Below are 24,834 nucleotides of genomic sequence, written 5' to 3'. Positions count from 1 at the left end.
AAAGAACACTTAAGCTAGAAGACAGAACACTTACAATCTGTTGTTGTTGTGACTAATTATATAGTATAGAATTTCGATTATTTTCTATCATAACTACGCATTTAATCTTTAGCAAAAAAACACATTTAAGTAATTTAACCAAAACATGATCTAATATGAAACCGACGGAACATAGACTAGACAAACCATAGTTAACTCTTAATCTGTCTAAAGACTTTTTTTTTTTTTTTGGTAAGGCTTAATCTGTCTAAAGATAAAGCATACAAAACTGGTCATTGTTTCCTTTAGAATCCAAGACAGCTTGATTGATATTAAAGATCTACACAAACTTTATTGCCTCTCTGTTTCATTTCATCTTTTCTTTTCTTTTCTCCCGAGAGAAAGGGAGAAGCCACCACCTTAGAATCTTAAACGCTTTTCTCTAATTCTCTTTTGCCTTTCCAAGTTTAGTTTTCATTTAAATCTCACAGTTTTAGGTATTATTGATGTATATACATTCCCTGGATCCGGGCATATGTATGGATCACTTTTGTGAATGATTCTCCTTTCACAATGTGATGCTTTGCTTTGGTTTCAAATAAGATGAAGCTTTTTCCGCTTGGATATCTTTTTCTCGTATGGAAAAAGAGCGGTTACTTTGAAAAATATTCATATATGACTTGTACCAAAACGAGTTGTTTATGATAATATTAATACATGTAGTTGATCTTAAAAAAGCTTTTCTATATATATGTATATGCATGCAGCAAAGTTTTTCTATATACTTAGCTCACTACATCTATAATCGATTCTTAAGAACAAATATTTGTTGGTCAATTTCTAAATGACAACAATTTATGATTATATGAATCATACCACTTGAAAGAAAACACCCATGTGTAAACACAACGATATCCACATTAATATATTTGCAAAATAAGATGAATGCATATAATATGAATGCGTATAGATGTCCATCAATTCATGCATGGAATCTAAAGTTTATCCTCAAAAGCAGGAAGGAAGATAAAGTTAAGCATGATTTTAGAAAAGTAAATAATTAATTTATTTACAAGAATTGCAGAAAGTGGGTGACCCTTTTAAAGCAGAAGAGAAAAAGAGAGGGTAAAAAAGCTAAATTCTATCTCTCTGCTTTTGGGGGGGTTTTAAGCTTTTAAGAGTCTTGTGATGGGCATTTAGTCATTATAGACCTAAACTTTGATCTCAACATAATGCACTTTTTATCTTTAAAAAAGCGATAAAAACACACTAACTTTTTCTCCTCTTGTAAACTTTTTAGGTTATTAATTTTTTTTTTTAAAACAAGATAGTACTAGTTATTTATTAGAAACTAATGTAAGCAACACATGAATCCACTATAGGTTCAAATTTAAATATACTGAGAGCTTACTGGCCCAAATCTATATCTCAAGAAGGGGTCATTTCAAGGGCTTAAATATCTTATTTCTTCTATGAGCTCACTTTCAAGAATCTTCAAGATGAATTAGTATACTTCAAAGGCGTGTTATGACTGACGAGTATATATATGCATGTCTATTTTACAATTCCTAGAAATTTATTTCAAAAACAGTTTGTAATTAGTACCTCATATATGATTAAAATCTAGATGATGGAGATGCATCAGGCAAAAAAACTAGAATCCTAATCATAAACCCTGAACAGTGGCGTGTTAGACTAAAATGGGCCGTTAAAATGTTAATAATTATTTGGGCTTTTTTGATAATCGATAAACTCAAATCTCTGATTGTTATAAAAGTCACCAATTTCGCATTCGCATATAGCACATTCAACGTAGATGCTCGTTTTTTTTGGTCAGCTAAAACTAAAGAAATTTTAGACACTCCATGACTCCAAATAGTAAGTCGTGTCGTGTACCTTCGCTTTCAATCCCGATTTGACTATTAATGATCTTTCTAACCGGAACCTACTCAGCAACTCTTTTCCGATTATGACACTTCAACTACCCAATAATTAGTAATAATTTACGAGACTACCCCACTTCAGTTTCTGTTCTTATCTTAAAACATCATATCCATAATTACGACAAACGAAACGACGCAGTATTAAGGTTACTCTCTCTCAAACTCTCGTCTCCTAAATGGGTCTTACCCCAACTGCAACCCTACTCGTCGCTGTTTTCGCGTTTTGCCTCGTCGCTGTAACGGCGCAGTTCGCCTACGTTTTGTGGTGGAAACGTCGGTTCCGTCGTCGGAGTATCGCCGGATCAGAACGCGACGCTTTTTCCTCTCGCGGTGGTGACCTAACGGCTACACCACCGCCATCGAAAGAGCTTCTTTACTTCTTCTTGTTCTGTCTCGAAAACAAACAGTTCAGAATAGGATCTGCCACCGCTCCGCCGCTCCCTGCAGCCGCACCGCCGGTTAATGACGTGGCATCAAAGTGGTCAATAAACGGAGAAAATTTACTTTGCGGACCTTCGGAGACTTTGTTTACCATCGCTGAAGACTATACTAGCGAGTCCGATCATCGGACGGGTGAGATTGATCCACGTGGAAGCATCTTTACAGAGGATCATGTAAAGGATGATGAAGTGGAAGAGGAGGTAGTCGCGACGGATATAAGCGACGACGAGGTTGACTTTAGCCACTATAATCAAACTACGCCGTTTTCTACTCCATGTGCTTCCCCACCGTTTTACACGCCGTCTCCTTCTCCGATTCGTGATGATCTCTCTAAGACGGTACGTGAGGAGAGTGTGTACGGCTGAGATAGGTTTAGTTCTCCGATTAGCCGGGGATATTGACCCGGTCAAAGATACGGTGTCAAAGGAATGGGTTATTATATATTAGTTTCTAATTTTCTATCAAGTTTGGTTTCTTATTTTCTATCAAGTTTGGTTTCTTATTTAACCGTGATCTAACCAAATTATAAATCAAACGGAAACCTTGTTGTAAATTTGTAACTTGTATATGGGATTAGGTTCTGTTGATTTCATGATTTGTTCTTTCATTTTTTTTTTCTCTGTTCGGTTTTAGTTTGAATTTGAAACCAACAGAAGAGACTCAGATGTATGTTCTATAGACAACAAAAAGGGAGAGAACTAATCTAATCGCTGCCGTAATGTCTTGTGTCCATTTTGTGCGTTTGAAAAGCCTCGTGAGGTTTATTGTACCATTTCAACTTAACGGCCCAAAATGAACTTCTAAGGCCCAACTGTTTTAACTATTTTACGGTCATGACATTCGTTGAGTAGTCGATTTTTTTTTTTCTTTACTATTAGTTTTTACCTACCATGTTCTCATTAAACAAATGAACTACTTTATTAAAAAGGTATTATGAATTTATGAGCATATATCAGGGCCATATAATTTATATTAATTCATAATTATATCATAAGAATCGAATTATATCTCTCTACCAGCAAAATATATTCCTCATAACATTGCTTTTCACAACTTATAGAAATTGAAGGTAGGACATTTTTCCCTTACATATTTAATACAAAAGTAAAACAATAGGGAATGGATGTCATAAGTTATTGCCTTGTTACGTATGCAATTTACAAATGCTTTGATTAAAACGAACTTACGAATTAGTAAAATCATAAAGGAAACAGAAAAACGAAATGAAACTATAAAAGAACCAAAACCCAATCCTCCATTTTATTTCAACTTTATAAAGTGGATTTACAGTTAAATCCAACCACTGACCTTCGTGATTGTAATAATTCTATAATCAACAATAAGCTTAATAACAACCAAAAAGTAGTGAAATCTTAAAGATATGTAGAAACAGAAATAGTATCCTGTTGGTGGAAAGAAGTTTGGTGAATTTCAAGAAAAAAAGCAACTTAACGCCGTCAAACTTTCTAAACGTTCACACTGCATTTATTAGCCAACGTGTACTTAACGGCGTTATCACCGACAAGAACACCAGCAGCTTTGTTTCCAAGATTGATGAACGCCTGACACCGAACATGGATATGATATTTTCCGGTGATCAAAGTCCTCACTTTCCACCTCACGGTCCCATCGGCGCGTATCATCAACCCTACAAATCCACGATCTTTCTCCTCTCCCAAAGCGACGGAGTTGTAAGGTGCGATGGGAACCGCAGTCCCGTAGACGAAAGGAGACCAAACGTTGACTTCTTTGTGGCCTTGATACGTCGGAGGAATCGCCGTACGTAGAGTGATCTGCTGGTTCATGTATGTAGCGTAGACGTGGAGACGGTCGTAGTAGATTCCGATCTTGGAGTTAGGGTTACGAGATGCGATTGTGACTTGGAAGTTTGAAGTAAGGAGGTTTGGTTGCGAGAGGTTGAAGGCGTAGACGGTGGCGTCTTGGAGGACGAATCTTGGTTTAGTGGGCCTGAGTATGACCCAAACTAGGAAGATGGTGATTAGAACTATTACGATGAAGGCGATTATGGCGGCGCAGAGTTTCCGGACGACTACTTCTTTGCCACCACCGTGGTTACCGCAATCTTTTGACATTCTTTATTTACGAGTTTGCCACTGCTGTACCTTTCTCTCTCTCTAAATGTTATATTTTTTTTGTTTGTGTGGTCGTGACTAGTGACGATGGGAAGAAATATGTGTATGGGAGAGATGGTTGTGTATATTTATATTATTATTGTGTGTAAAAGCCATATGTATGCGCGTTTTATATCCGTTGTGCATAGACTAATAGACTTAAGACCATTACCAATTTGTATATTTATTGTTACATTTAAGCTCTGGTCTATAAGCTTTTCTAAAAATGTAATGATCTTACTGTTTTTTCTTTAACTATATGGTACCTTTGTGTAATGTAGTTTCAGGATATGTTGGAAGAAAAAGTAAAGAAATGGTTATATGTGGTATCCGTTTATTTTTCAATTTTTATGTATGCATTAAGTTTTGGGAAATGGCTTTTAGTGAGGTTTTTTATCTGTCACGTCAGTTTTTTTTATTTTATTTGTTGCGATGATGGAAGTTTCCCTCATGATTGATTCTGTTAAAAGACAATGCATCATTTTTAGTGTTAACTATGTAGTACTAATATTTTATTCTAATCAAGAACATGGCCCATGTCATGTGCACATATTCTAGCTTATTCTTCGATTGCATTTTTGTAAATCCAAGAGAATTCCGTAAAAAATTAAATACTGACTTACACACGTGTCATTTTACCGTTGGGGTTTGGTAGAGTAATTTGGTTGTTAAAAAAGAGTCTATGGTCCAATCTCATTATGTGGTTTATGTGTTCGAAGAAAAATTGGCAGGTCGGCAATCGGCATTTACGGGGTGTGTTCCCACGTGGAAACAAAATTTATAGTATATTTCCTGGTTATATCGATGCTTATTTACATACTCGGTGTCGGTGTTTAAATTTCTTATATCAAATTTCCACAACATTTCAATTTATTATCGTTTTGTAGAAAAACTTCTATGTATTATTATATTGCTGAGCAATCAATATTGGATCTTGTGGAAGAAACTTAGAAGACCAAAAAGTGAAGGCGACTGTAAATATGAAACAAAATTTTCGCAAAAAAAACATTGGAGATTGATGCTAATTATTAATCGTTAGAGGTTAATAGTATAAAAACGATAATTAAAAAAGTTTTGTACTTTTGGGATACGTATACTTTTCTGGCTAATTTAGGTGGATGATTTATATTTGCAAGAAAAGGTTTTTGAGTTTCTAGTATTGATTATTGCTCAGTTAAGGTGTATACATAAACTTGTGTTTGAATATATTAATCATATGTCACCTACCGCTACTCTCCTAGTCCTAGCCACCGATACAGTTCATCGATGGCCAAACTCGTCTATAGGACAAGTCAAGTGAAGTGAATGCAACGTTAGAACCATATAAATAAATAGTATATGTATCCTAAAGAAGAATATTATTCCGAACATCCGATACACTGCCTAACAATGGACAAAAGTAACTTATTAGATAGAACAACTTTAACGTGTTTAATATTGTTCTGAACAGTGAACACTGAGCAGTAATTTACATTATTGTTGTGTTGTGTTGTGTTGTGTCTGCGTCGGACGTTGACTATTGACTCGAAAACAAAAACACGTCCCCGCCTTTTCTTTCGTTAAGGGTGGGACCAAAGTGGTCACGTTAAAAGCTACAATTTCTATCCCCACAGCTCAACTAGAGACTTCGAATATTTCTTAAAGGTACATTTGATCATAATGCAAAGTGTCTTTTCCTTCGTTACATTTTCATTTGTTAGGTTTCATTACAAAAAGACAAAGCACCAACCCCTATTATTTCCCTTTTTAATACACATCACCAACGAATCTTTATAAATTATGCTTATAGTAGTCGCCTCTTGTGTGAGTGAGTGCACTTGTAGATAATCGCATTTGATTCTAATCATTATAAGTAAATAAAGTATAACGCATTCCCATGTAGGCATAATACTAAATTGGCTTGATGTCCCATACTTGGTTTAGCCATTATTTAACTTTTATTTATTTAAAAATAGACAGATCATAAAATTTGATGGAAGTTTTAACTTTTTCATCTCACAAAATCTGTATATAAGCATAAAGCTAATTCAAATAATACAAAAAAGAAAGAGATTGGAGGTAAATTTTCTTCAGTATATATTTCTGATGCATGCGGTGATATTTGAATATCGCACACGCATGAAAAGTTGCGGAAAACGAATTTTTTGCATCGGTATCATATTAAAGGTCTCCAAATATTAGGCCTTCAACACCATCAAACGTGTTACGTGATGCATTACCTTAGATATTTGTATATGACTGATCTCTTTTTTTTTCTTTTTTTTGCTCCACCCATAATAGACCGAGGATCGAGTATTCGAGTGGCAAAGTGTTGAGAAAATTTTAGTCAACAAAGAAAATTTTATTAAACAAGAACCGATTGATTTCTAGAGCCAAAAATGTCCGCTTAGACAAAGAATTGGCTTATTGTATAATACAAATATCAATGAAAGCAAAAACTCTAATAGTATTCATAGGTTCTCCAAAGTGGATGAGCTAGATTAAAATTGAAAATAACTAGACAAAGAAACAAAAGAATAAATTAGACCAAAAAGTGGACAAACATTGAAAAACAAGTAATTAGCGAATAAAATGATTTTCATTATTCTTGATGCACTAAATCTCTTTGATATACTTGTATTCAACCAAAAAAAAAATTCGATGATCTTGTAGGCGTATGATTTGATTTAATAACATCTTAAATTCTTTTCTTGAGCTAAATTGAAAAATCGTATCTATTTTTTTCTTTCTTTCTTGAACTTTACTGTACGAAGAATTTTCTATGAGAATTTGTATAGTGAACATTCAGACCAATACATGAATTAAAAAGAGAGATATATCCATAGAGAACAAGAATTATCAAACGTAAACCACACAAGGAAGAGGCTTAGGCAACAAAACGGCACCGTTTCCAGAAATTCCTTCAAACCCAACTTTTAATTTCCCGCAAAACACCTTAAGCCCGCTCTCACGCGCCGCCCAACCATCGGTCTTAAAAGTAACCCACACGGCCATTCTCAGGCTAAACGTCACCGTTCCGGTCTCTCTCTCTTTCTTCATCTCATCAACAACCCAACTCGGAACTTTCGGTTGTTCTTTATCTCCCGCGGTCAAAGTTTCTCCGATCACAACCGATTTCTTGGTCTCCACGAAAACCGGTTGAAAAAACGCCGTCGCTAAAAATTCGTCTTCTCCGACCGCGTTTTGGTGGTATACTAAACCTTGGATTCGATCAAAGTAGCCTTTCAATTTCGTGTTTTGATTCTCGATTGTGAGATTCGCCGTCCATTGCGCGGAGAAAACCGGACCGGTTACGTTGAAATTGGAAACTGAGAAATTGTTTACGGAGAAAAGCGGTATTTGAGGACGGAGGACTAGCCACGTTATGGTGGTGGAGATGCAGAGGAGGACGACTAAAACGATTAAACCGGTGAAAATTCCTCTGACGAACCCGGACGAAGCTGGTCTTTGGTAAACCGGATTTTGCTGAGCCGGGTAAGATGAACCGTAATATGAAGCGGGTGGGGCTTGTGCGTAAGGGTATTGTTGGTAAGGTGCGTTTGGATAATTTGGGTATGGTGGAGGCGGTTGATGGTAGCCTGGATAGCCCATTACCGGCGGGTACGTTTGCTGTTGCGTCTGCGGTGGAGGCGGTTGAGATTGTGGTGGAGGTGGTGGTGGTTGATTAATATCGCGTTCGGAGTTTTGACCCGGACCCGTATCGGGTTTGGGTTGGGTTTCTTCTTCCGGAGGAGAAGGCATCGTTGTGTCTCCCTCCTCTCTCTTTTTTTTTCTTCGACTAATTTTGATATTAATCAATTTTTTTCCGGGAGATTAGTGGAAAGCACGAAGATTAAGCATATTTTGCCAAAGATTTTTCTCTGTCTTTGTTTTTTCGTTAAAGAATACAACTCTAATAAATTTGGATAAAAATAGTGAATCCGCCATGGCTGAGCTAAAATTAGAACTATACTGCAAATTTTGTGTATCCAGCTAAACTTTAAAACCAAAGCCTAAATCTCTCCATCATCAATTCAAAAATTCCACTTTTGTTTAAGATATTAGAAATTTAGTGATGGATCTGTCAAAAGTTTCCAGGGTAAGATATTGGAAGTGAATTGGTAGCTATAATAATGATGGAAAAAGCTATTATTAGTAAATTATGTCACTTCTTATGGCTAAGGATATTGCCAAAGTAAGCAAGACGAATCTTTCAACTTGCAACTTTTAATTTTTAAGTATGTGTTTTGTCCATATTATTACAACAAACAGTGGAATTTATGTAACTTACAGACCAAGAAACAAGACTTGTGCCAAGCTTAGATAGACAAACAATTGGGCCTTTGTGATGAATAAAAACTAAAACTATATATTCATTTGTAATTCTCAGTATTGATCCTCTTGAACCTAGCTACTTTCAGTTTGTGTTCTGCGTCCGTTACCAAATAATCAAAGATAGTGGTTTGTGAATGTGATGTTCTCTTCAAGAGATTGGGCCTCAGTTATAAGATATTTAAAAAGGCCTTGTAGAAAACCATTTATTTTCTTTTGTTGTTAGACGCAATCATTGAACACGCTGATCTCACAAGATGCGAGATTAAGAATTAACTTGCTAGAATATACTACTGATTTTCCTTCTTCTTTTTGACAACGCTAGAATCTGCTAGTTCAACTCCTAGTTTTCTTTTATGAATTAAAACAATTACAATAGAAATATAATAAAAATGAAAACATATTGGTTATGTGTCCGAGAAGATGTAGAATAGCCAATAATGTGAGGTCCAACATTTCTTTATATTCAATCTAATCCCATGTGGTAGCCTGTACGAAGCTGTCTATTTTTCTGACCAATTTTTATTAGTTTTAGCTGTACACACTTCATTACCAATTTTTGGTCCCAATTCAATATAATTCATCTCTACGCTACACATTCCTATTTAAATTTCGTATAAGTACTATTTTGACATACTCCAACGTGGTAAATTGCCCTATCATATCGGACCCATACACACCCATAAGGGCTTAAGACTTGAATTACTTATCAACTTGTATCCGACTACTTCAATGTATATCCAACATGCTCAAATTATATAGAACAAATCAACACATAGGAAGACCATGCGTACCATTTCCCAACTTGATATACTAATAACTACATTATCGGTTTCAATATATAGTATTTAAAATTAAAATGCATTGTATATATATGATAATATCTAATTGACTTAATGTTGTTGTATTGATCTCTACAACGTTTTTTTTTTACTATTGGCCCATATCCATCGTTACACTAGATTGACCAAAAGTATAGTTATCTTTACATTTTGTCAAAAGATGGACAAGTCATTGTTTTCTTTAAATTAAGGGATCTCTTAAACTAAAACGTTTTTTCTTTTTGGCACATAGACAAAGTTATAAAACGGCCGCTTGTTTCTATACGTATTGGTCATTTTTTGACCGTTTTTGGGAATTAGTTAAATACTAAAAAAAGTTTGATCAGGTAAGTGTTCACATTTGTTGTCGAGAGATGAACGTCCTAATCCCCAAGTTAATATTTGCGTTATTGGTGGGACGTAACTAAGCATACTTAATATTCGGTTTGAAAAGTGAAAAAAGTTTAAATTGGACAACTGAATAAAAAATTACACATACCAGAATTTATTATTGCTTACTAATTGTATCATGTTTGTTGGAGTAAAAAGTAAATGGATTAACAAATATTTATAACCTATAAGTAAATAACTACGAACTACGACAAGAAAAAAAACTACGAAATAACTTAATAATGATATTTAATTCGTAAAAATATTTGAAAACACTCATATAATAGAAATGATGAAAAAATTCGAATTGAAAATATAGTCTGACTTCTTTACAAAATCTAATTTTTAATTTTGGTCATTAAACTGAAAAAAACGTTAAACGGCCGAATGTAAATTCTACAAAATCATGTGATTAGTCAAATAGTTTGAAATGGTGTTTAACACTCCCTTTTTTATTTCACGGTTTACAAGAACGATAATTCTTTTTTACAAATGAAGATTTGTTAACAGAAATTGGCGTGTGGTTAACTGATTGGAACCGGACATTTATAAAATAAAATTCTCTTCAAGATTTCAATAAAGGAAATAGCTAATCAAACAAATCAATACTGTATTTCTTTTTTTGGCTACATCAATTAGATCACAACATTAATGTATACACAGTTGACCAAACAACATTAATGTATACACGTACGTATAGATGTATATATATACTGTATTATGTCAACATACAGTACGTATATGTATTTATATATATTCTTAAATTTTATTAATTGGCTGTAATATATGACCGCTGCTCAAAGAATGGGAAAGAGCTATTTGTACATAAACCCAAATAAATATATATCCTCAAGATTGAAGTCAATTATCTATCTATTTGGATAAATTATTATTTTGTGGTTGAATGAATTGCTGATTAGTAGCATATATAGTTGCAACTTGGTCATGATTCTGGTCGTGCTCAAGAGTTGCCTAACTTATTTCTATTTTTCAATAATATCTTAATTTAACAAAAAGATGGAAATATTTCACTTCAGTTCTGTGATTCTGTTATACTTTCATATATTTTCCAAATTTCCAAATCATAAGAATACTATCGAGTTTCTATAATCAGGTCAAATAAGCTTGAAACAAATAATAACATAGGTTGAAATAGTTACAATGTAAACAGCAAATGGCTTAAAGTCTTAAACCAACAATTAAAGACTCATGAAGAACCACCAAAGCCAAACTATGACAAGAGAAATATCAGTTCATTTGAAATCTTAAAAGGTATAGAAGTGTTGATTAAGGATAACGGACTATCGATGATATCCTCTTCGTATATTTTTTTTAAAAAAACAGCAGAAAATCTTTATCATATATACACTTTTCATTCCGTTACTTAAACGTTAGTAAATAACCAATATCATAACTCATAAGTTCATTAATCATAGGGTATATAAAGCTGTAAATCATATTATGTTGACTTTTTCGTAATATATGCAATTTTTAATAACTAAAATGTTTGAAATCGAAAGATGTCTTTGGAAAACACAAAGTGGTATATATATATAGATATAGATTTGGTTAAAAATGTATGTAATTCTTTAAAAATGACAATGTTTAGAGTTTACTGGATTGTAGAACCTATGGATTTTGTTTAATGGCAAAAACAAAAATGGAAGTAAAGATGTCCATCGACAGATCAAAAACTCATATATATTGTCAAGATGAAATGATATAACGTTCTATAAAAACATTAAGTGAATCCCTGATAATCGGAAGAACGATAAAACAACTTGAAGAGACTGAGTTATCAATGTCCCACAAGTGGTACCAAAATAGTTTATGCATACCAAAACTATTTAATTAATCGAATGTAATTGACCAAAATAGATATCAGACTCAAAAGAATACCAAAACTTCAGTGATAACCAAAAGCAGATAAAAAACGTATATAGTTTATGCATTTGCCAATAGATGAGAGGCATATCCATTGGCACTAAGATCAAAGCCAACATATATATAAAGATAAAAGGAAAAAAGAGAGGAAAAATAACTGAAAATATGAATATCCAAAATATTGTGGAAGCGCCTAGACAAAAGTAGAGCATAACAAGGGAGTATGGGTCCAAAAGTATCACAAAAGATTGCATCCTAAAACAATGTACAAAATCCAACAACGGACCGTTAATGGCACTTTAGGTTTTGTCGGTACCAAAAACAGTAATCTTCTTTTTGTTGACAAAATTAAAAACCTAAAAATCTTCATCTACCTTTCGGTTGATTAACAGTTATATTAACCATAGTTTTGAAAATTGAAACAAGCCAGCCAATTTAGGTTACAATTTTTTGTAAAATGAAATAAAAAGTCAATGGGGGATGGCAAAAAAAGAGGAGGAATAAGCAATTATGGCATGTGAGTAAAACGAAAAAGAGACACAAAACAGACAATCTATTTGTCTTCAACACCGCCACAACCAATCCCCAATGACTTGGTTACTTTTTACACTTTCTTCGCCGTTATCGCATCTCTTTTGACAAGTCAACACTCTTCATACGTCTCACTTTTTTTTTTAATATGAGAAACGCATTTATAGTTTAGTTTCTTTTGTTACACCACCCAAAAAAAAAGTCAAATCTATATATAACGTTCCTCGTTCGTTCTAATAAAAAACTATACAATAATAAATAAATAGCGACAGCTATCCAAAAAGAGTTTTAACAATACTTGTATTTTCCGTGTTTTGACTTTTGTAATTATTCTGAATATTTCCACTATCCCTTTATATTTAAAGACCCAAACTCTTCATCTATCTTCTTGCTAACTTATTCAAACCAATTCACATATCTCCTAAATCTCAACGACTGCACTTTGAAGCTTTTTGTTTAGATTCGTTCGTCGTTTCCATTGATTAAGTCTACTTCTTTTTTTTCATATTTTCGAGCGGGTCAAATGGATCAAGAGATAGAGATTCCTTCCTTCTTCCTTTGTCCAATCTCTCTAGATATCATGAAAGATCCGGTGATAGTTTCCACCGGAATAACCTACGACCGAGAAAGCATCGAGAAGTGGCTCTTTTCCGGTAAGAAAAACTCATGTCCAGTCACCAAACAAGTCATAACCGAAACTGATCTTACCCCAAACCACACTCTTCGCCGTTTGATTCAATCTTGGTGTACCCTCAACGCATCATATGGTATAGAGAGGATCCCAACTCCAAAACCTCCGATCTGTAAATCGGAGATCGAAAAGCTTATCAAAGAGTCGTCATCTTCGCATCTAAACCAAGTCAAATGCCTCAAACGACTTCGTCAAATAGTATCTGAGAATACAACCAACAAACGGTGCTTAGAAGCCGCAGAAGTTCCGGAGTTTTTGGCAAATATCGTAAGCAACTCTGTAGATACGTATAACTCTCCTTCTTCTTCACTTTCTTCTTCGAATCTCAACGACATGTGTCAGTCAAACATGTTGGAGAATCGATTTGATTCTTCAAGAAGCTTGATGGACGAAGCCCTAAGCGTACTCTACCATCTTGACACATCGGAGACAGCCCTCAAGAGTCTTTTAAACAACAAGAAAGGAACAAATCTTGTGAAAACGTTGACGAAGATTATGCAACGTGGGATCTACGAGTCAAGAGCCTATGCGGCTTTGCTTCTCAAGAAGCTCCTGGAAGTTGCGGATCCAATGCAGATCATATTGTTGGAACGAGAACTTTTCGGTGAGGTGATTCAAATCTTGCACGACCAGATCTCTCACAAGGCGACAAGATCAGCAATGCAAATCTTGGTGATCACATGTCCATGGGGAAGGAATAGACACAAGGCAGTGGAAGGTGGAACAATCTCGATGATAATCGAGCTTTTAATGGACGATACTTTCTCATCAGAGAGAAGGAATTCAGAGATGGCGATGGTGGTTCTTGATATGTTATGTCAGTGCGCAGAAGGAAGAGCTGAGTTCTTGAATCACGGTGCCGCTATTGCGGTTGTGTCTAAGAAGATATTGAGGGTCTCACAAATAACTAGTGAAAGGGCAGTTAGGGTTTTGCTTTCGGTTGGGAGGTTCTGCGCGACACCCTCTTTGTTGCAGGAGATGTTGCAATTGGGAGTTGTAGCAAAGCTGTGTCTGGTACTTCAAGTTAGCTGTGGTAACAAGACTAAAGAAAAGGCTAAAGAATTGCTTAAGCTTCACGCTAGGGTTTGGAGGGAATCACCTTGTGTCCCAAGAAATTTGTATGATTCGTATCCTGCTTGAACAACGTACATGTTTGAATAATTCTCATCAGATACAAACAATTCTTTGAGAATTATTCTTCGTATAAGTTCATTTTAAAACAAAAAAGAGTGGTTTAAATTTTGCTCAAACTCTGATTTTCTTTCATTTGTTTTTGTTTTATTATCTTTCAATGTTTATCATTATGTGTAGATAATAGTGGACATATTTTCATGAAATTATGAAAAAACTGCAAAGAAATAAATGGATTCACAGGTTACATGGCTATTTTATCCCACTTGCTTTGTTCGTAATTGTTAGAGGCTCCTTATTTATATTCTTTTTGTCCATTACTCACAATAATAATGGAGAACATCTCTTTCAACTTCTCGTTTTTATTGAGTGGATAACCTAAAGGTTACATCATAGTTCTGCTAAAACCATTACTTTTTACAAATACTTTTAGAGATTTGTATGCGTCATGTGTAACGTTTCTGACCATTTAATTGATGCCAGAATTGTAACATTGCGAATGTAATTATGTATATATATATATATTATGTCGGTACGTTCTACAACTCTAATCCCACTATTGATTTATATATTCCAGTATACATCGACGATATCCACGACGGGCATTCTTTCATTCGAGGATGAGTTTCTGTTTTAAGAAATTCTTAATTAAGATTTGTTTTCTTAATTATTATGTAAACATACCAAAAGTCCTTCATATATATGTGATTTTGTATTCACTTATTGTGATTTTTTAGATCACTCAGTTTAAAATGATTTAGACTAAACGTGGTAAAAACTGTTTACGAAAACTCTTTGCATGCGTTTTAACGATCAATAGACATTTCATTATCGGTAGATCGAAGGCAAAAGATAGATGAATATAGGAATCTAAAGCACGTTATAGCAATATTATATAGCAAGAATCTCTGTATTTATACACCTCGGTTCTAGCAATCAGGGAACATGGTCTTGGGGAGAACATGAGTACAGTGTCGTTTTACCTGAGAAAATTAATTATTACTTTCGGGCTATAAGTCCAATATAAATTCCTAAGGTTTTACATAAATAATCGCTCATGTCAAAGTTAATTTGGATTACACTCGAATTTACTCTTCCAACACTGACTTATGAATTTGTCTTTATATTCTTTTATTAATATAATCAGGTATATCTATACATACTTGATAGTTGATACAGATCAATTTCAGAACATGCAATTCAAAAAATATAAAATAAAATAAAATCGTTTTATCAGAATCGACAAAAATATTTTGGTCGACGTTGATGAATTGATTGTTTTTTTCTTCTATGTTTTTTTTTTAATTATTTTTTTTATCACAAGACTAGATCATAGAATTTACTTCATTGTAACTCCTAACATTTTTATTTTTAACAAAATATTTATATTCTTAACAAAAAAGCATTCAATATAAGTGTAAGAACAACAGCATATGTTAAGATTGAATAAAAGTGTAACACACATGAGCAGTAACATGGGTGGTCCAGTTACAGTGTGTTTTCTAGTTAAAAATCAAATTGTAATCTCCTTTTAGTTATTGAGAATAATTTATGCACCAAAAACATGAAATCCTATTAGCAAAAATTAAGACACCAGCAGCTGAGTATTGACCATCATTCTCACTTTATTTGGCTATATCACATTATATATAGGGACTTGTATAATTTTTTCTAAAAATACTTAATTTTTAGTTGTATATAATAAATGTCATGAATCCAAAGTCAGATCTTACGAGCAACCATGTCGCAATCTAAATAAGAGTTAAAAACTACGAAATTGGCCCAGCCTCGACCACAACTTGCAGTTGTAGTTACAACGTTATGGAGAGAATATCCACAGTTGACAAAACTTTTTGAAATACATGCGCGTGACATATATACTACATCCACAAAAATACATGCGCGTGTATGTAGTAGGTTCACATATAAATGTGAACGTGAAGGACTAGCTAGTGTATAATGTATGGTTATAAGAACTTGTAATTTATAATTCCATTTCATGTAATGTTAAAATGTTCAAGGACGTTAAGTCGACACGAAGACTTGGATTACATGGCGGTGGCTACGTTTGACTCGATCCCCTTTTTTGTTTTTTTTGAAAGCTTATTTTATGTCAAAACTGTAATTTTGAGAATTTTTTAGAAAATTATTTGTTTTGTTTGCTGATATTAATTTAATAATTTAAAATTAATATGAGAATCATACATTAATAAATGTATTGCTCTTGTGGTTTGGAACCGAGAAAATATCTATGATGCGTTAAGAATTTACTTGATATGGTTAATAATTTCATACAATGATAATTTACCAACCGAAAAACCTCATTGCGTAGAATTAGACAAAAAAGAAAGATAGTTTTTTTTTTTTTTGTAAACAGAAAAAAGAAAGATAGTTATAAAGAGTTGTGTAGATACAAAGTTTTCTATATTCTATGATCTTTGAGCCATTACGTACAAGAAAAATAGAAAATACAACTAAACAAAAGTTTCAAAATTTATACTTCTCCCTTCCTAATCCAAGTTTTTCCATACACAAGCTTTCCCAAAAGCTGAAGGTTATACATAAAATTACCGATCCGTTAAGGCTAGCTAATTTCACTCTATAATGTAGGCTAACATTCTGAAAAAAGCAGATAATTATCTCAATTTGATATCTTCAAGTGACAAAACCTTAGAAACAGATATATACACCAAGACAAGACTTTGGTTTGTTAATCTCCAAACCCTAGTTCTACCAAAAAAGCCTTTTAGAACTCTGTTTCAACAACAATGAAATGGCCCATAGCCAAATGATCACCTACTATACGTATTGTTTTTCTGAGATTGTTTTTCAGCTACCCTCAAAAGCATATTACAAATTAAGCCCGAGTATATCTCTCAGTATTCAACCTTCCTTCCTGATACGATTGATACATTAAATCTTCAGTTTTGGTAATCTTCTCTGCTTCTTCATAATTTCATATTCTTCCGATACTCACCTCCACGCTATCTCCATACATTTGATATAAACTTCTCAAGCCAAAGAAAACTTTGATATGCCATGCAATCCTCTTCATGCATGTCTGATCAGTTTTACATTCATGTAACCATGTAGACTATAGGAACACCAGAAACTATTTCTGCTTGAATTACTTTATCAGAGTCTAAGATCAGTGTTTAAGTATCATGTTGTCTATAGAATAGTTCATATTCTCCTCCACCCATTTCAATCTAAACAATTCAAAATTTTATTTAACAAATTTTAAATGCACAACTGTTTTCTTTAGTAATATAATTCTTGGATCAAGCGGAGATGTATGGGGAACGTGTGTGACACGAAGCTCGATGATGAACAACTTTCCAAGTTAACTTCTTTGCCGCCTACCTCTGAACTCAAGTTGCGTAATTTTTTCCATTCTAGCTCACCAAATCTATAGTATTTTCGTTTTTTTCGTTTTTGACAATTTATTATCGTTTAGGTTTCATAATACTCTGACCAAAAAGAAGGCTTCCGTAATGTTTACACAATTAATGAAGTAACTAGATTTTAACCCGCGGTGTACCGCAAGAACAATATATTTTTAAAAGTTAGTATACATAAAAGTTTGTAAATTGTATCTATCTATAAAATATTTTTATTTTATAGTTTACAATTGTTATTAAGTAACGTCCTGCCAAACCCCTCCCGCCAATCCGTCCCGTAAAAAAACCATTTATTTTATTAATATTGATCTTATTTATAATATGTTTATGAATTATTGTCTAAATATTTTGTAATTTTATAGTAAGTAAATGCTATCATATATCTCTGCGATTTGATGATTATAATCGAATTGTTATAGTCATGGAGAAAAGCAATATCAAAAATGATAATTTTGTAGTAATTAAATGATATTAAATATTTTGAAAGTTTTATTTTAGGAACTAATCGTGTAGTTAATGTGGAGAGATTTAGGGAACATTGTTAAATGCCAAATATTTAATTCGAATATTTTTTTTTTAATTATCAAAATCAAACATTAAAATCCAGTGACAGCCATTGTAAATAAGTCTCAATTACAGGATTTATTTCACAAAATGGCTGTAAAAATGTATATGTACATTAGTTGTGTATAAACATTAAAATGCTGTTGAAGTGGCGGTGTTATGGTAGCGAGGGTCTATCTTCGTTCTTGAGAGATGAGTTTTTTGTTTGCCTCTAACAGTTGGCAATATGAATAGGAATACGAGGCTTAAGCTAAGAAAGTGTTCAATTCATAGAGAATTGGATTTCGCATGTAAACGGCCTAAATTGTATTTATAAATCTCTAATAAATAAAAAACAACTCTTGTGATATATCACATTTTTCTTTTTCTTTTCATGTAGAAAGGAGTTGAAAGAAAAGTAGGAACAAATATGCTCTTTCTCTGACACTCCCTTTTTGGAGAAGGATCTACACAGGCCAGAGATACTAACAGGCTCTCACACGTGCAACCGTGATACACGTGCGTCTCACTTTCTCTGAATTGTACAAGTTCAAGTAACGAAGCAAATCTCAATCGAATCCAAAGACAAGGACCTCCACGTGGGATTCTTGAGGAAATCTTCAAAACGACTGAATAACCAAAATAAATAATGATCTGTAGAGTACACATATTATTACCCCTTAAATTTGTACTTAAAATTTATCGACTTTCTTAATTACATGAAATGATCTATAGAATTTCATATAATCGTGTATATCATTCTTTGTATAATAGGTACAATAACACAAATTCATAAATTTATATGCAAATATAAGGATCATCCATCGGCAGTGAAATCAAAAGGGCTCCAACTTCCAAACAAGAGATTGGTGGAATCATTGGATTCGTCAGCGAAATGAACCACCGGTTCGTGTACAGCCTGAACCGGAGTCACGCCAACGTCTACATGGTTATGACCAATCAACAAAGCATCAGACCAAACACCATTAGTGTCTAAAGAGAGAAGCTCTTCACCAGGAAATGGAGGCAAGCCATTATAACCACATTCCTCCACAATGTGTTCCACCGGATTAATATAATGATCATGATGACCATCATTGATGTCCATACTCCATGAAGGGTCCATGGAAGTGCCGGTAGGATTATCTACCAAAAAATCCGTAGTGGCTAAGTCGCAATTTTCTTGTAGTATAGATTCGTCAGGCTTTGGATTCAAGAAATTGGCGTAAACAAGAGCAAGATCGATGCTTGGTGAACCACCACCGGGGTTGCCAGAATTAGCGGTTAGGCTAGTTTTAGTATTGTTACCAGAAGATGATTTGGGGCGGCGGGATTTTCGACAGCCACCGCCTACAGGAACATTGCGGAGGGAACCACCTTTGGTCCAATATCTGCGGCAGCCTTTGCAGAAGTAGCGAGGCTGAGTGAGGCTATAGTTGTTGTAGTAACAGAACTTTGTGTTAGAGGATCCACATCTTGGACAACTCGGCGTGATCTCCGCGTTTGCGTTTGCGTTTGGCCGCCATATAAACGATGATGTCAAGGCCTCTGCTCTCTCCATATCTCTCTCGCTCTTCTTTAGTCTATCGGAATACGAATGTATTATATACGCATGCATGAATGTGTGGGTGAGAGTTTGTGCATGTGGAGAGTTTGAGACGCGTGGAGGCTAGAGAGTGGATGAAGTTTGGGGGAGCAAATGCCTCGTAAGGGTGCACTCACTGTTGCTTCTTGGGGGAGACAGGGTTAAGGGTTTTGAATCTTTGATAGATATTTAAATACTAGTATTTGTTTTTTTTATCATAAGATATGAATAAGAAAATAGATCGTCTTGGAGATTGTTTCGAAGGGAACTAAGAAGCCTATGGCCTCTTTGGAGAGATGGGTTATTGGGTGTACATTGAGCTATTTGTACGGCTTAGTTTATGGATGCTGCACGATTAATATATGTCTTTTAAAATTAATAGAATGTACTTACAATCATATTAAGTAAAATATTCATATCAATAAGTACTAAACCATGAGTTATCTATATTGCAACATTTTCTATTCACATTATATTCGCGAGAGGACGATGAATATTTGGCCAGAGTCGTTAAGAATCAGAACTTGTAGATAACGAATCATAGATAGTCATAATTATATAATAGTATATAGTATGAAAATGGTATGTAAGGTATGCGTAACGATCTGTGAATAGAAACTATAGAACGAGAAGGTGAAACAAGAAGACACAAGTTTTGAAGAACAAGGACTGTCTCTATTTGTCTACTTATTTGACTTGAATTTATTTGATTTATTAACCCACAGAAAAATGGGGATTGGAAAGGAAAATCTGAATGGGATAAAGAGCTTCTTGGATCATGTAAATATTGGCAATCTCCAAGAATTCTATGTAGTAGGTCTTACGTTTTTCTATATATTTGTATTCTAAAATTCCTGAAATTAGATCACCATCACACTACATGTTGGTTTTAGAGTAATAGCTTTACTTCTCACCAAAAAAAAAAAAAAGAGAGCAATAGCTCTACATGAGAAACTCTTTGCACATTGCACAAAAAAAGAAACTCTTGCAAAACTTGTTGAACATTGACGATAAATTTTGTTTTAGAATATATAGTAACATTCATCAGAAAGTCTTGCATAAACATGATGAACAACAATGATACAGATTGTTATATAGCATATCAAACATTCGATTTGCTATTAGTCCTACTAAGTCTCCATTGCGTCACTCTCATCAACAACCATCTCAATTTCATTTTCATAACCCATTTTGCACTTGAACTCTTTCAGATTCGCCTCCCACACACTATAACTCGAGTTCTTCGCTTTAACATCCAAAGAAACCTCCTTCTTCGTCACCAATGTATTCGCATAACTCTCGAATGGAACAATCTTTTCCCGTAACAAAGATCTCCTCTGGGGATCACTACTCTCTTTTCTCGCCTCATCCAACCACTCTTTTGCTTGCTCAAGCTTAGCCCAAAAGCAAGTATCTTGCGTTGTGCTCGCGTATCTGCTTCTCACACACTCCTCAGGCACTTTAACTCCTTTCTGCCATTTATCAATCACCTCATACCTTTTAGGTCTATTCCCCTCCAAGTAATGCCCGCCAGTCTTTATATCTCTGTTTTTGTAGAAATTCGCAATGTCGAGTGGCTCGGCTAAGAGTTGATAAAATTGAGATGCGTAAATCCATTTCTTTCCTAAATGAAAATCAAAAGGTAACTCATTCGTCTCCACCATTTTAATCACTGTGTCCCAAAACTTAGCTAGTCTTATGCGACTCATGTTCACTTTAAAGTCTCTCTTCAACGAATATCGTTTGAAGAAATCGTAGTAACCTAGCTGCTCTTCTGATGCATCGCAACGATCTTTGTACCATTGAATCTCGAGTCTTGCTGGCAAGACACTAGCAAGCTCATTGGCTAACTCAGCTGACCTCAGAATAGGAGCCCGAACAATTCTTGTAGCTGTTTCTATACATTCTTTGACTAAAACGCCACTTGTGTCATCGTTAGAGAAACCTAGAGCTTCAACGGCTAACGCAACACCAGCTTGGTAGCTATTGTCGGGGATACTCCCACCAAGAAAGCTTCTAGATTTAAGAAACATGTGTGAAAGTGTGAACACATAGTGTCCGTACCTCTGATGTTCCTCGGTGTTTTGAGTTGCTGTGGTGTTGAGGATATTAAACATCAGACGAACAGAACCAGCGTTGTCTAGACAGACACCTCCTTTGTCGGAACAGAACAAGTAAGTTCCAAAGGGCCAGAATTGTTCATTGCTGCTTCTAGGAACGAGGTCGTGGATGGAGACCACGTGGCAGAAGTTGTGTGCTAAACGTGATCGTGAAATTGAGGTGGAGAGAGATTGGTTTCCGAGCAGAGGAGAGCCAAAGGTGATACAAAAGACGCGGAATGACGGCGGAGAAGATTGAGATAGAAGCCAAAGTGCGGTGAAAGCGGCCAATGCGCCGCCGGTTGAATGGCCGGTTATCACCACCAGCTTTTTACCTAACAATTCCAATTCCAATCCTTCCTTGATCTGCACGTTAATGCAGTCGACGTTACTGTAAATTGGTTGACTAACAAGAACAAAACTGATTATAGATTACCTTCCTTCTGAGTGTACAATTTCCTCTAATAATGTAAACTGATTTAGAGACTAAATTTGCCAATTACTTGGTTTAACCAAATTTGAATAAAAATCAGTTAAGACACCTCTCTAGACTTACCATTTTTACAACTTATATCTACATTAATGGTCACTTCTTGTTTTTTCTACTCATCAAAACCAATAGGAACTTGTTTTTGTTCAAGATTTTCATATCCTTAGAGACAAAACAAAAACTAAAAGTATTCGACGAAAAAGGGAATAAAATACATGATGGTGACACAATAATCATGGGTTAAAAACTTTTTGAGCGCACATTTATAAACTTCGCCGAGGTGTGTTAAAGCATAAAGCGTAAAGCTACCAATTCCATTAACATTTTTTGTTTTTTTTGGTGTCAAAAATACCAATGACGTTTCACTCACTAATTAGTAAATTTTTTAAATCACTTGGGCGGACGGACGTGATGGCATACAAACCAAACTTTCAATTGACTTGCTTATGATATCCAAAGGTCGCGACAATGACATATTCCAAATGGTGGATTTGGAATAATTGTGTCCACGAATCTTTTTAGAATTTCTTACAAGAAAATAATTTTTATTTATTATCTATTGTCTATTGCCTATTGGGGTAGGTGGTGGTGATAGTTTATAATAATCTTTTAAAAGGACAAAAAAAACCTCCATTTGGATTATAATTCATCAAAATTCAGAGGACAGAGATATTTAAATAAAAAATAGTAATGATCATCAGTTCTACTAAAAAGTACTAAAATACGTAAAAAAAATAGTAACTTTAATAGGTAAAATTCGTTTTCGCAAATCCAAACGAATAAAACTTATGATAGAATTTTGTTTTTTTTTAAAATCCTTTGTGAAATAATTTCCCATATTAGCATTTAATGATTTTTGTATTTTTCTCTCGAGGTATTATTAATTGAAATTCAAATATCCACATGCCTTGAAGATAATAAATAGGTTAAATTGCATCCAATAGAAAGAAAAAAAAACAGAGGAAGAGAAAACAAACCTTTAACTGAAGAAAGAGTTTGAGTATGGCAGCGTCGACCATAGGTAGAGGTTCATCGGAGGATAAGCCGGGGAAAAGAACATCTCCGGTGACTGGCAAGCCCACAAGATTCCCCAACTGAATCATCGATACCGCCGGTATAGCAACGTATGTAATCCCGGCGATGTCATGGATCTTTATACTCCCGTTGCAATTTGCGGTGTTGCATGAACTCCAAGAATCGGTAAATAAAGGAGTCGATATCATTACCGAAGCTTGCAACTCACTCGTCTCGAATCGACAATCGTCCATGATTGGATATCGAGTAGAGAGTTGCAGAACGATGATGTTTATGAAGTTGTAAATATATTACAAGCAAAAAGAAATTATCTATGTATCTTCTTGGCTTGTTCCTATGTAATTTCTTGGTTTTGGTCTTTGCTAAGTCGTCTTCTTCAAAGTCTCTTACTTTAACATCATAATTTAGTAAAATTGTACTGGTTTTATAAAATAATAATAAAGAAATGCTGTGAAAGGTAGGTCCATTCTCATTTTTTAATCATTGTGTGTAGAGGACAAAAAAATATGTAAATATATAGTAGAAGAAAATGCGAATCAAAGCATGTGATCCTATGTAATCGGAATGGTTTAGACTTGAGCATAAATTGACAACTTTTGATATGCAGAAACTTTGGTAAGAGTTTATCTATCTATCTTTCATGGAAATTGCAGAGAAATCAACCTACATTTGACTCAGACATTTTGAAGTTTTTTTGGCTAAGCTTTTAAAAGGAACCAATTACTTTCAGTTTCAGCTTAACATGATATAGTTATACAATTTGGCCCATATAAGTCCTACAAGTTAGACCCACCATGACTTGAGGAGATTTTTAAGTTGTGGTCTACCTCTACTAGAGAGATATAGATACTTGTTAATGAATTTGATAATTTACTGTTTGGAAAGGTTTATATCTAATTTAACAAAAAAACAAAGCATTGAAAGGTCCATGCCATTGTCATCTTTTAATCTCTGTTTGGGATCTTTGTGGAAAAACCTAGAGTACAAAATGGGGCAAATTATCAAAACAAAACAAAAAAGGTTTGAAGAAGAAATATCTGATGATTAGGACTTAAGCATGTATTAGAAAACTCTTGCCTTAACAAACTGATAATGATAAAAGAGATAATCTGAATCCTAAATGTCAATGAAACTATCCAACCGGACAATAATCATTGCAAAGCTACCATCTATAGTAATTTTCATGTAATTTTCTGGTTTTGATATTTTCCTGAATTGGAGTAAATATTCAAATTAAACAATGAACTTCTATAACCAAGTCTCTCCATTAGAGACTAGTAGTACATTTTCTTGGTGTTTTCTCATATGATGAAGTCAGTCGTCGTCCAAAGTTTTCTCAACTAAATGATGTTAAACAATCAATCTGACACATCTTTGTATCACCACATGTTATCGTCTCCCTATACTTATTTAGCTAATCTGCTTTA

The 24,834-nt window shown here is 34.3% G+C and overlaps 6 protein-coding genes and 1 long non-coding RNA gene across 8 annotated transcripts; 3 read left to right on the top strand and 4 right to left on the bottom strand.

Annotated features, from left to right (window-relative positions):
- The first annotated feature begins 385 nt into the window (after positions 1 to 385).
- AT3G08250 lies at positions 386 to 640 on the top strand. The gene has a single exon (NR_141416.1). It is a non-coding gene; the product is annotated as an other RNA (long non-coding RNA).
- Positions 641 to 1,993: 1,353 nt separating this feature from the next.
- On the top strand, positions 1,994 to 3,255 carry AT3G52480 (uncharacterized protein). The gene has a single exon (NM_115108.3). It carries the CDS (start codon positions 2,099 to 2,101, stop codon positions 2,726 to 2,728), a length of 630 nt encoding a protein of 209 aa, NP_190816.1. The 5' UTR covers positions 1,994 to 2,098; the 3' UTR covers positions 2,729 to 3,255.
- AT3G52470 (Late embryogenesis abundant (LEA) hydroxyproline-rich glycoprotein family) lies at positions 3,224 to 4,700 on the bottom strand. Its single transcript, NM_115107.4, has 2 exons — positions 3,594 to 4,700; positions 3,224 to 3,229 (listed from the first exon to the last, which is right to left on the bottom strand). The coding sequence occupies exon 1, from the start codon at positions 4,454 to 4,456 to the stop codon at positions 3,830 to 3,832; it is 627 nt and encodes a 208-aa protein (NP_190815.1). The 5' UTR covers positions 4,457 to 4,700; the 3' UTR covers positions 3,224 to 3,229; positions 3,594 to 3,829.
- Positions 4,701 to 7,203: 2,503 nt separating this feature from the next.
- Positions 7,204 to 8,569, bottom strand: AT3G52460 (hydroxyproline-rich glycoprotein family protein). Its single transcript, NM_115106.2, has one exon. It carries the CDS (start codon positions 8,234 to 8,236, stop codon positions 7,334 to 7,336), a length of 903 nt encoding a protein of 300 aa, NP_190814.1. The 5' UTR covers positions 8,237 to 8,569; the 3' UTR covers positions 7,204 to 7,333.
- Positions 8,570 to 12,778: 4,209 nt separating this feature from the next.
- Positions 12,779 to 14,589, top strand: PUB22 (plant U-box 22). Its single transcript, NM_115105.4, has one exon. It carries the CDS (start codon positions 12,956 to 12,958, stop codon positions 14,261 to 14,263), a length of 1,308 nt encoding a protein of 435 aa, NP_190813.1. The 5' UTR covers positions 12,779 to 12,955; the 3' UTR covers positions 14,264 to 14,589.
- Positions 14,590 to 18,906: 4,317 nt separating this feature from the next.
- AT3G52440 (Dof-type zinc finger DNA-binding family protein) lies at positions 18,907 to 20,084 on the bottom strand (the record flags this gene model as incomplete). 2 transcript variants are annotated; one of them, NM_115104.2, is made up of 1 exon in its annotated part: positions 18,907 to 19,759. In NM_115104.2, one exon carries the CDS (start codon positions 19,757 to 19,759, stop codon positions 19,016 to 19,018), a length of 744 nt encoding a protein of 247 aa, NP_190812.1. In that variant the 3' UTR covers positions 18,907 to 19,015. The 2 variants fall into 2 exon arrangements, with proteins under 2 accessions (NP_190812.1, NP_001327531.1); NM_001339574.1 differs by having other exon boundaries at positions 18,940 to 20,084.
- A 671-nt stretch (positions 20,085 to 20,755) lies between these two features.
- On the bottom strand, positions 20,756 to 24,111 carry PAD4 (alpha/beta-Hydrolases superfamily protein). Its single transcript, NM_115103.4, has 2 exons — positions 23,350 to 24,111; positions 20,756 to 22,248 (listed from the first exon to the last, which is right to left on the bottom strand). The coding sequence occupies exons 1-2, from the start codon at positions 23,638 to 23,640 to the stop codon at positions 20,914 to 20,916; spliced, it is 1,626 nt and encodes a 541-aa protein (NP_190811.1). The 5' UTR covers positions 23,641 to 24,111; the 3' UTR covers positions 20,756 to 20,913.
- Positions 24,112 to 24,834: the final 723 nt, after the last annotated feature.

This window comes from Arabidopsis thaliana, chromosome 3, assembly GCF_000001735.4.
Source record: "Arabidopsis thaliana chromosome 3, partial sequence".
NCBI lineage: Eukaryota > Viridiplantae > Streptophyta > Magnoliopsida > Brassicales > Brassicaceae > Arabidopsis > Arabidopsis thaliana.
This window is presented reverse-complemented; position numbering and strand designations above follow the sequence as displayed.

Excerpts from the sequence above, each read along its gene's own strand:
- AT3G52480 (NM_115108.3), top strand. The coding sequence starts at position 2,099 with ATGGGTCTTACCCCAACTGCAACCCTACTCGTCGCTGTTTTCGCGTTT.
- AT3G52470 (NM_115107.4), bottom strand. The coding sequence starts at position 4,456 with ATGTCAAAAGATTGCGGTAACCACGGTGGTGGCAAAGAAGTAGTCGTC.
- AT3G52460 (NM_115106.2), bottom strand. The coding sequence starts at position 8,236 with ATGCCTTCTCCTCCGGAAGAAGAAACCCAACCCAAACCCGATACGGGT.
- PUB22 (NM_115105.4), top strand. The coding sequence starts at position 12,956 with ATGGATCAAGAGATAGAGATTCCTTCCTTCTTCCTTTGTCCAATCTCT.
- PAD4 (NM_115103.4), bottom strand. The coding sequence starts at position 23,640 with ATGGACGATTGTCGATTCGAGACGAGTGAGTTGCAAGCTTCGGTAATG. Across the intron at positions 22,249-23,349 it reads AACTCTTTCTTCAGTTAAAG|ATCAAGGAAGGATTGGAATT; the intron begins GTTTGTTTTCTC and ends ATTAACGTGCAG.